The sequence below is a fragment of the Leucopleurus acutus genome (genome assembly GCF_964270905.1).
Source record: "Leucopleurus acutus genome assembly, chromosome: 2".
Classification (NCBI taxonomy): Eukaryota; Metazoa; Chordata; class Mammalia; order Artiodactyla; family Delphinidae; genus Leucopleurus; species Leucopleurus acutus.
Genome location: NC_139143.1, coordinates 95,741,070 through 95,751,890, shown reverse-complemented (window position 1 = coordinate 95,751,890; position 10,821 = coordinate 95,741,070). Strand labels below are relative to the sequence as shown.

General features: G+C 41.0%; 1 protein-coding gene across 1 annotated transcript; it reads left to right on the top strand.

Moving 5' to 3' along the window:
* Positions 1-9,889, top strand: LOC309957288 (acidic mammalian chitinase-like). The gene is made up of 11 exons (XM_082832467.1): positions 1-81; positions 1,394-1,423; positions 2,236-2,437; positions 3,545-3,601; positions 4,286-4,451; positions 7,033-7,157; positions 7,339-7,462; positions 7,751-7,936; positions 8,450-8,569; positions 8,657-8,798; positions 9,547-9,889. Exons 1-11 carry the CDS (start codon positions 51-53, stop codon positions 9,786-9,788), a joined length of 1,425 nt encoding a protein of 474 aa, XP_082688593.1. The 5' UTR covers positions 1-50; the 3' UTR covers positions 9,789-9,889.
* The last annotated feature ends 932 nt before the right edge of the window (positions 9,890-10,821 follow it).

Genomic DNA, 10,821 nt, shown 5'->3' with positions numbered 1-10,821 from the left:
GTACTCAGATGGTATAAAAAGAAAATCCAGGCTCTGCTAGACCAGAGCCAATGGCAACCATGGCAAAGCTTATTCTCACAGGTGAGTCTGTAATTGGAGATAAAGCCTTGTTCTTACCTGATTTATTTTTCTCTCTGCATCTGACAGGCATGAAATAGTCTTCACACACACCTCTATGCTTTTCTATTGTTCTTTCATTATTTCAAATTTCCAAGAGAATCCAGACATACACAAATGAGTCTACTTCTGATTCTTTTAATCTCAATTGACTCTGGCAGCATTTCTACCTTTGTTGATGCCACAAGCATGGTACTAAAAGAAAGGCTAGTTTTCTTCCAATGCTTGTCTTACACTCCCATTCCTTGTTGGGTTGTTCCCATTTCTCTATTCATCTTCCTGCACCACCTCATTTTAATTGATTTTATTTTAATTTACATGTTTGTGTTTTTGGTCTATCTTTTTCAGAGATGAAAATCAGTGAGAACTGAGACAGAGTTATGCAAGTTATCTTTGATCTACTGTTTTCAGAATTATTTCTCTTTAATCCCTTACTGTCTTACTCTTTAATTTCTGTCTTACTCTTTAATTTCTCTTTAATCCCTTACTGTCTTACTAATCCCTTACTGTCTTTAATCCCTTATTTCTCTTTAATCCCTTACTGTCTTTAATCCCTTACTGAGTTGCTGATGTATTATAAAAATATCAGTTATAATTCAATCATTTAAAAGGGTTGATTCAGTACATTGTTTAGAGCCAATTTATATCCATAGCTTATTAGTTGCTCTAGAGCTGAGATTTACAAACTTTTTATAGCTTCAGAACCTTTTCCAAATGAAACCTCTAGCTCAATTTATAAAGCAATTAGGTCAAAAGTGTCCTGGTAGAAGCCAGGGAACAGCATCTGGAGCCTTGCCTAACAGTTTCTAGTTCTCTTCTACCGTAAGAGCTCTTAAAGTTGGTATAAAAAAACTTGAAGGCCCCAAGAGATACTGAATTCACTGATTTAGAGGATGCTTTGTGTGTGAAGCTGTATTCATCCCAGTTAAGGGTGGTGAAGCATGGATGGGTGTGTAGTCATTGAGTAGAGTAAATTTTGGGTAGTTTCAGTACATAGATCTCCCATAGGTAGTAGACTTCCAACTCTGTCTTCCGTAACATTTGTTACTGACATGGAAGAAGGAAGAAGAGAGAGCCATGCTCATTTTTGACTAAGAGAAGGGAAGTACAGATTTATTGGTGCCTTCACTGAAAAGCCTACTCTTTGGCATAACCCCTAAGTGCCACTTGGGCTATAAAAACCTATGACCCATAGGATGGTACCGAAGGCCTCAGAATTATATTCTACAAGATATAGACAATTGGTTCAGAATACATGTGTTTTCTTTCTCTCTAGGTCTGGCCCTTCTGCTGAATGCTCAGCTAGGTAAGTCATGGACTCTGTATTATATTCTTGACATAATTTTTTCCTACAATAAACCTAAAATCTTTATAAATTACTCATAATGCAATTGTCTGCATAATGTATTAAATGTGATTTTTTTATATTCTAATATTACTTTTTAAAAAGCATATCAAGGGCTTCCCTGGTGGCGCAGTGGTTGAGAGTCCGCCTGCCGATGCAGGGGACATGGGTTTGTGCCCCGGTCCGGGAAGATCCCACATGCTGCGGAGCGGTTAGGCCCGTGAGCCATGGCCACTGAGCCTGCGCGTCTGGAGCCTGTGCTCTGCAACGGAAGAGGCCACAACTGTGAGAGGTCCGCGTACCACCCAAAAAATAAATAAATAAAAATAAAAGCATATCAAGAGATAGATAAGCTATGCTAGGAAAGAAAGCTACTGTCTTCTTTACAGACAGATGGATTTGATGTTGGGAGAAACTGTTATTTTGTATTGGCTGCCACTGTTATTCTCTTCAGCATGACCACCTGAGAGTTGTAAGTTGGTATTCACTGGGCTTCATAGGACTACTGGGCATTTTTTCTTCAGTGGTTCCTAGGCTTCACCAAGATCCCAAAGTGAATCTGTCAAAGTTAAAAATAACCAACTTGAAAGTCAGTGACTAGTTCCCAAGTTAGAAGCTTTGAAATCATTTGCAAGATTGTTCCTATTAACCACCCTTACACAGAGATCAGGTATCTGAGGCAAAGGGAGGGAAACAGAAGCAGGGCTAAAACTTACAGCACATTTCAGTGGCACCTAAGTCAGGCCATTTTTCTTACTTCTTATTACTCTCAGGTTCTGCCTACCAGCTGATGTGCTACTTCACCAACTGGTCCCAGTACCGACCAGGCCTGGGAAGTTTCAAGCCTGACGACATCGACCCCTGCCTCTGTACTCACCTGATTTATGCCTTTGCTGGGATGAGAAACAACGAGATCGCCACCATTGAATGGAATGATGTGACTCTCTACCAATCTTTCAATAGCCTGAAAAACAAGTAAGAGAACGGGAAGATATCTAAGTTGGTATCTCTGCAGTTCAGGTTCAGTGAGTCTGAGGTGGGAACCAAGACTCTGTTATTTCTAACAAGCTTCCCTATGATGCTGATGCTTCTGGTCCAGGAGCTACGCTTTAAGTATCGAGGATATAGGTAACGTAGCACGTTGCCTGCTCTAGCTAGTATTAAAAAATAGTTCTGTATCTTCCTTTCACTGTAATTATCTTTTTTATGACTCAGGAAACTGCAAACCATCTTAGCTACTTGCATCAGAGAACAGGAGGCAGAGGTACCGAAGATTAGACATAACAGAGCCCAAGAAATCAGAAGAGTTTGCTGTATTTTAATAGAGTTCTGTTCTGTGTAAAAATGAAACAAAACAAACAAAAACCCTGGTATCTTTTAATTTCTAATTTGTTCAGTTAGTTACATCCAGGAGAAGTAAGGCTACAGGCCATTGCTACCTTCAGTAGTGGCAGTATCTTGAATGCAGCCACTAGAACTTGAGTTATGATACCTAAGAAGAAATAAACCACTTCAGAGTGGTATTTCTCAAAGTGTGATCCATTGACCATGCAACAAAATCACATGAGTCACTTGATAAAAATCTCAATCCCTAATCCAACTGAATCACAATCTCTGAGAAAGGGGTTAAAAACCTGGAATTTTAATGTTGTCCTCCAACTCTGGTCCTTGTACTTCATTCTTATATAAACTGATGTTTGAGAACCACTATTCCAGAAAATGTGTATGATTTTAAGCCAACTGATTTATATTCATTATCATAAAGTCTGAGAAAGTAATTATGTTCAAGCAATATTTACCATTTCATCTGATAGAGTAGAATGTAAGAATTGCCAATACATTCCAATTTTTAAAAAACCCGGTTGCTTAATTTAGATTTTTCTAAAGAACTCTGAGTGCATTCATAATGATAACACAAATAATTTTTATAAAGTGTTCAGTAGTGAAGGAAAATTATTATACAGAATATTTTATCAAGGCAACATCAAAGTTTCTGACCAGGCCCAATATCGAAGCAATGTTATTTTAAATTGAGGGACTCATAGATTTTGAAGTTTTTCTTTTCTATCCTTTGCTTTAAAGGAACAGCCAGCTGAAAACTCTCCTGGCCATTGGAGGTTGGAATTTTGGAACTGCCCCGTAAGTCCTCTACGAGAGAGCCTGGTGTTCATTTGTTACAGAAAACAAGTTAGCCCAATGTGACCTATGTCCCTTCAGATTTCACATCTTAAGACAGGATATTAAGGATATACATTAAACAAATATGCTACTTAAATAAATTACTACACCAGAATCTCAGTATTAATTAGAACACCATTTATTTTGTACATTTACATTTAGTTGGATATTCTGGGACTACATTCACAGAAGCTTAGTTGCTGAGATTTCAAAACAACCTCTTCTCAAAATGTTTCTGAAGTACAACCCCTGAGGAGAGTGTTGTAGCACTTCTATTTACCTTCTGAGAGAAAGGAAGAGAAAGTCATGCAAATAAACAAGAAGAATTTTTTGAGGGTATACAAACATCAGGGACTATTTGGAGAGACAACACAGTGGGCCAAGGTAGCCAGGTGTTCAAAGCAACAGGTACAATTTGGGAGAAAGATCAGAGTTGGGTGGATAACAAAACAAAGAGAACACTGAGGTACCATGGCTGACAGAGCAGTGATTACAAAGCAAGCACAGGAGAAAGCCAGGAACATAGTTTTATCTGGGATGTGGGTCTTAGTGTAAAGCTCTGAGGCAGAAATATAGGAGTTTGACTTCGCTACAAGGTGTTGGGACTACCAAGGCCTCACCCTGCCTTCTTTGGATCTCCTTCAGTTTCACTGCCATGGTTTCCACTCCAGAGAATCGCAAGACTTTCATTTCTTCAGTCATCAAATTCCTGCGTCAGTATGGATTTGATGGGCTGGACTTCGATTGGGAGTACCCTGGCTCTCGTGGAAGCCCTTCTCAGGACAAGCATCTCTTCACTGTCCTGGTGCAGGTGAGGAGGGAGGTGGCAGTGTTTAGCCCAAGAAAATTCAAAGCCTGTTCTTTTCAAGGAGAACCTGGTGGTTCCAGAGTGAAACTAAACTGGAATTTAGAATTTTGGAAACTTTACATTGCAAAGATTCTTAGATATCATGCCTACATTCAACAGCATTTAATAATAATAATATTATGATGTGTGCTCTGTGTCAGGCACAATTCTACAAGCTGTTTTTAGAATCATAACTCATTTCATCTTCATATCTACTCTATGATATAGGTACTGTAAGTACCATAACCTCTATTTTACAGACGAGGAAGCTAATATATAGCGGGTTTAAGTAACTTGCCTAATATCACACAACTAATAGGTGTCATAACTACCCAAGTAGTCTGACTACAGAGCCCATTGCTTCTAACCTTTATACTAGACTGCCTATTATCACTAAGCACTTACACCATCCCAGACACTGCATTAAGTGTCAGGCTAAAGATAAGAATAAGACACAATCCTTGGCTTTAAAAACTACACCATCTTAGGTGGAAGCCTGAAAAATAACCAACAATTACAGTACACTTAGGTAAATGTCATGATAGAGGTATTCAGAGTGCAAAAGTAGCACAGAGAGAAGGTACCTAATTCTGCTCTGGGGCAGGATCAAGAAGAGCTTAGTCTTAAAAGTGGTGTTAACCAATTAAGTGACGATGGGATTGCACAAATGAAGACATGTAGATATGTGTGAGCAGGTATGTGAGTAATGGATTATGAGGCTGCACCAGAGACAAGAATCAGATCATGTAGGATTTGTATATTATGTTAAGTAATTTGGACATTACATTCAAGGCAACTTTGAAGGATTTTTAAGTAATGGAAAGATATGACAAAGCTCATGTTTTAGAAGGATCACTCTGGCTTTAACCACGGCGGATGAATTAGAAGGTAAGGAGTCAGGGATAGAGTTAGGAGGCTATTGCAATAAATCGAGCAAGAGATGCTGAGGGTCTGAACGAATACCCTAACAGTGAGAACAGAAAAAGGAAGTATATAAGAGATATTAGGAGGGTAGAATCAATAGGATTTGGAGATCAATTGGAAGTGGAAAAAGAGAGAACTTCCAGTTTTCTGACCTTGAGAACTAGTTTGACTATGGTCCTGTTAACTAAGATGGTAAATACAGGAAAAAAAGGTAGATTTGGAGCAAGAAAAAGGGTTCATTAATTTGTCTTTGAACATGCTGAGTAAGAGGAATCTGTAGGACATCCTATAGTTTTGCCTAATAGACACTGGATGAATAGATATTGGGTGAATGCCAAGCTGGAGTTCAGAACAAAGGACTTGATTTGATATACTGTATTGACGTCATCAGCAAAGGTAGATAACTAAGAGATCACCAAGGAAAAATGAATGGAATGAGAAAAGCCAAGGATGGCTTTTAGATTTACTCTCCCCCAAGACAGGGTTGTTTCCTATACCATCTGGTATACCAGATTGTCAGGCAGCCTCCAATAGTTTCAATATTAAGTAATTCACTGGTTGAAAAATAAACCTACTTACTTGTTGAACAGCTCTAGAGATCAAAAAGAACATCTGTATTCTTAGTCAATACATGCGTCCAGTCATAATTAATAACTTCCAATTAGTGGTTCTAGCTCTGCCCACTGAAGTAACATAGAATAAAGCTGCACCTTTTGCAATATATTACTTCGATATTTGAAGACAGCTATATCTTGCCTATAATTTTTCTCCTTCCCGTTAAATAACCTAGTTCCTTTAACAAGTACCCATACAACAATTTTCAGACCCACTCTTCACTGGAACACACTCTGGTACACCCTAATAATGCAGTTATAAAAACTAAATCCATGGATTCCCTGGTGGCGCAGTGGTTGAGAGTCCGCCTGCCGATGCAGGGGGCGCTGGTTCGTGCCCTGGTCTGGGAAGATCCCACATGCCGTGGAGTGGCTGAGCCCGTGAGCCATGGCCGTTGAGCCTGCGCATCCGGAGCCTGTGCTCTGCAATGGGAGAGGCCACAACAGTGAGAGGCCTGCGTACAGCAAAAAAAAAAAAAAAAAACTGAATCCAGTGCTCCGGGTAAGATTAGAGTCACAAAATAACAGTGGATTAACCTCTAGCATTGAACGGGAACCTATCACCTGGCTGTTACCACCTTCCTCACTGGCCAATTCAGCATTTCATTTGATGGGATGTCAGTCCTATAAAGTAGCTCATTTACTGGACAAAGGGAAGCAAATCTCTATATTGCTAAAAGCTGGATATAGGTTACTGTAGCAAGTATAACTTCAAAGTGTAGTGATATAAGTAAAGCTCTGACTGGTCATCTGGAACCTGGGTTCTCGTCATGACCTGGATACTAACTTGCTGTGAGACTTTGGTGAAATTGTCTAACTTCTATGCATATTAGCTATAAAATGAATACCATCAATTCTGTCGACTTTATAGGGATATGCAGAAACTAAAGATAAAATAAGTGAAAGCACTCTGAAAAAGAAAAGCATTATACAAACATATATTTATTAATATTTAAGGAGGTGAAATCAGTTTCATAGATGTCCTACTATACTTGATTATTCTATAGGAAATGCGTGAAGCTTTTGAGCAGGAGGCCATCCAAACCAACAAGCCCAGGCTGCTGGTCACTGCTGCAGTAGCTGCTGGCATCTCCAACATCCAGTCTGGCTATGAGATTCCTCAGCTGTCCCAGTGAGTGACTCACCTTATCCTCAAACTCCTATAGGTATCAGTTTTGCAAAGCAGACTTGTCCTTAGTCTGTCTTGCCACTCAGGGACTTTGTTTAAGAGGCATTGGAAGTGGTATCTTTTGTCTGCACAGGTGTGGGAAATAACAATTGGAAATGCTTTTAAACGCTTTATCCCACCTCAGGTACCTAGACTACATCCATGTCATGACTTATGACTTCTATGGCCCATGGGAGGGCTACACTGGAGAGAACAGCCCCCTCTACAAATACCCAACTGACACTGGCAACAATGCTTACCTCAATGTGGTGAGTACCCACACAGATGCAGGTTCAGACCAGAGATGTTGTAAATCACATGGAGATTCAGAGACAAAAGAAATATAAATTCTGCAAAAGTCTCATTTGGGCAACTCTCTTCTTAAGTGGCTGATCATATTTCATTAACTATAACCTCACCAAAATATTTCCAAAAATACCAACTAATCTATCTGTTATTAGCATCATTCAATTTTACCTTTTAGGACAGTGGACTAGCATAACTAAGCAATGGGTCATCAGCTGGGTGGGCCTCTAACTCACCTGCTACATTTTCAGGATTATGTCATGAACTACTGGAAGAACAATGGGGCCCCAGCTGAGAAGCTCATCGTTGGATTCCCTGCCTATGGACACGACTACATCCTAAGCAACCCTTCCAACAATGGCATTGGTGCCCCCACTTCTGGTGCTGGTCCTGCTGGGCCCTACACCAGGCAGGCTGGGTTCCTGGCCTACTATGAGGTAGGTAGCCTGGGCTTTACAGTTGAAATTCTGTGAATTTCATGCCCTGTGCTGCTCAGTAGCCTTAGGGCTAGAATCTGTGTAAAGCTTGAATGTTCATTTTGTCCACTACTTACCTACTGTAACAGAGATGTTACTCCAAATGCTTCAGGTGTTTAAGTAACCTATTCATTTAGCTAATCCAGTATGAAGAACATTTGTAGTGTGCAGTATCCCTTCAAACAACAGACTACATACTTAAGGTCATTTATATTAGCACTTAAGGGAATTAAATAACTGTATCTCCCATACTAACATGGGTTCTCAAAATCAAGCACTAAAAATAGGGATAACATCTGAGTATTTCAAAAACAACTTGATCTTATTTACTGCAAACAAAAACCCATAATTAGAAATCTGAGGAAATCCCCTATTGCAGGCATGACAGAAAAAAAAAAATCAAAGAGGAAATTGTATGTTTTCTCTTTTTGGGGAGTCATACTTAAAGGATTTGAATCTCTTGACTTTTTAAAGATCTGCACCTTCCTGAAAGATGGAGCCACTCAGGCATGGGATGCCTCTCAGTACGTGCCCTACACCTATGAGGGCAATAAGTGGGTTGGCTATGACAACGTCAAGAGCTTTAATATCAAGGTAAGGTCAGCCCCTCCAATGTGCTGTGAGCTCAGCCCTGAGTTCCCCGAAATAAAATGACTGCTGGTGTCCTCTATCCTTAAACAGGCTGAGTGGCTTAAACAGAACAATTTTGGAGGTGCCATGGTCTGGGCCATTGACATGGATGACTTCACAGGCACATTCTGTAACCAGGGCAAGTTCCCCCTGATCAACACCTTGAAGGATGTTCTTGGCCTGAAGAGTGCAAGTAAGTGACAGCTGGGGGATGCCCATGGTGTATAAATGCTCCTTTTCCAACTCAAAAGACAGCCTAACATCTTTCCCCTTTGCCCCAGGAGTCTCTTCCCATTTTACCTCACTGTTCTTGCCTGCCTGAGAGAGAAGTGCTATATTCTTTCCTTACCCTTGAATGTCCACATCAGGAATTTTATGTTCTTATGAGAAACCAGGCCTACTGGGTGGGTTTTCCAGGTCTACTAATTCTTAAAGGTGTGGAAAAGCCTCAAGAAATTAGGCTGACCTTCAATATAAGCATTTGTTTTTCTATGAACCCCTTATTAAAAGTCTCCTTCAGCCTGCTTGGGGAGATTGAACAAAAAACCCTAAGCAGTACTGAAATATTTCTAATCTATAATTCAGAGGAAGTACCAATTCCCTAAAATTTGTCCAGATTTTCTCTTACAGCTTATTTGCTTACCGCTTATAACCAGATCCTAGAAAAGCATTTCGCATATACTGGGTGCTCAGTAAAATTTTTTAAAAATGATTTTAACATCATAAGAGAGAACTTTTAAAATTTAAAACTGGGCTGGCTTGAAATTATAGCTGTTCCTAATTCCTAAGATGGAGTTATCTTGTGAGCTCCTCAGTTACAGGGACCCAGAGCGAACTGCACTCCACCTCCAGACCTCACCCCAGGTCTGCTAGTTCTTCACCTCTAGGTGAATCTGAGAGCTTCTGCCAGGTCCACTAGTACGCTCTTCATGCTGTTTCAGGTTGCACCACCTCCACTCAGCCCAGTGAGCCCAACAGTCGTACCGGAAGTGGGAGTGGAAGTGGAAGTGGGAGTAGCAGCTCTGTGGGTAGTGGATACTGTGCCGGCAAAGCCAATGGCCTCTACCCTGTGGCAAATAACAGAAATGCCTTCGTGAACTGCGCAAATGGAATCACATACGAGCAGTATTGCCCGGCTGGGCTTGTCTTTGACACCAGCTGTCAGTGCTGCAAGCTGGCATAAATCTGACCTGTGTCTCCATTCCCTAGTGTGCTGAACAGTCTCCTTTGTTCAGCACACCTTGCTCCTACCTAGAGTTCTGCAATAAAATCCATCAGTCAAAACATGAGTGTCCTTGGTTTTAAGTGATTTGGGTGGAGACCCTTCTAGATTTGAAAATACAGGTTGTGCATGGGGGTGGAGTGGCAGAAGAGAGTGTGTGAGGAAGTGATGACACCAACAAACCCACAAGCCTTCTACTGGCTTAGGTTGATCTGCATAAAGGTTGGATGCTGTCAGGAGGAAACATCTGAATGTTTGGTGTTGGCATGGGATGAGGACATGAAGAAGATAGGTCTGCATCTTGGTGACTGTTCTCAGTAGGGAACCAAAGTGATTCTGGGAGACTCGGGGGCACAGGCCTGTTTGGCTTGCTCAAGGAACAGAAGGCCAGGACATTCTTTCCGTGTCTGCTGAGGTCCCAGAGCTGGTCCAGCTCCCCTGAATTGGCACCATTGGGAAGGTCTTTGCAGTGGGCTCCTTTGGGGATGTCTGCCTCTCTCAGGAGTGAAAGCAGAGGTCCTTTCCTTGAAACCATAGCTGTGGTCACTAGCAGCTGTGGTTTTACTGCATTATCTCCTCCCCTGGCTTGGCTGATTGACTGGCGTAGACGTCAGATTCAAGAGGGCTTATCAGATTATCACCCCTTGGAATCTGCAACAGAGAACAAGGAATGGCGAACAGTCCCTGAGACTGGCTTTGCCTATAATATATAAGCTTAGGATCTGTAGTGAGAAACTGAAGAGAAGGGAAAGTTGCCCTGGATGCAGAGCAAGAAGACTAAAGGGGAGCAATGGAGAAAAGCCACGATGAAAGATGCAGAGAGAACATTTATCAATAGCTTTCCAACTCTTCATTCTAGCTCCTTCCTGAGGCCCAGATGCATTTCTGCCTTTGGGTTCTGTGAAACACCCCTATAACTATGTAATAACCTCCTCTTTGCTACATAAGCTGGCTTAAGTTTGTTTCTTTTATTTTCAACTGAAAGAATCCTAAG

What these genes read in the sequence shown, in the direction of transcription:
- LOC309957288 (XM_082832467.1), top strand. Translation starts at nt 51, where the DNA reads ATGGCAACCATGGCAAAGCTTATTCTCACAG. An exon ending in TGGAATTTTGGAACTGCCCC is followed by an intron (nt 3,602 to 4,285) that starts GTAAGTCCTCTA and finishes GATCTCCTTCAG; the next exon opens with TTTCACTGCCATGGTTTCCA. An exon ending in GAGATTCCTCAGCTGTCCCA is followed by an intron (nt 7,158 to 7,338) that starts GTGAGTGACTCA and finishes ATCCCACCTCAG; the next exon opens with GTACCTAGACTACATCCATG.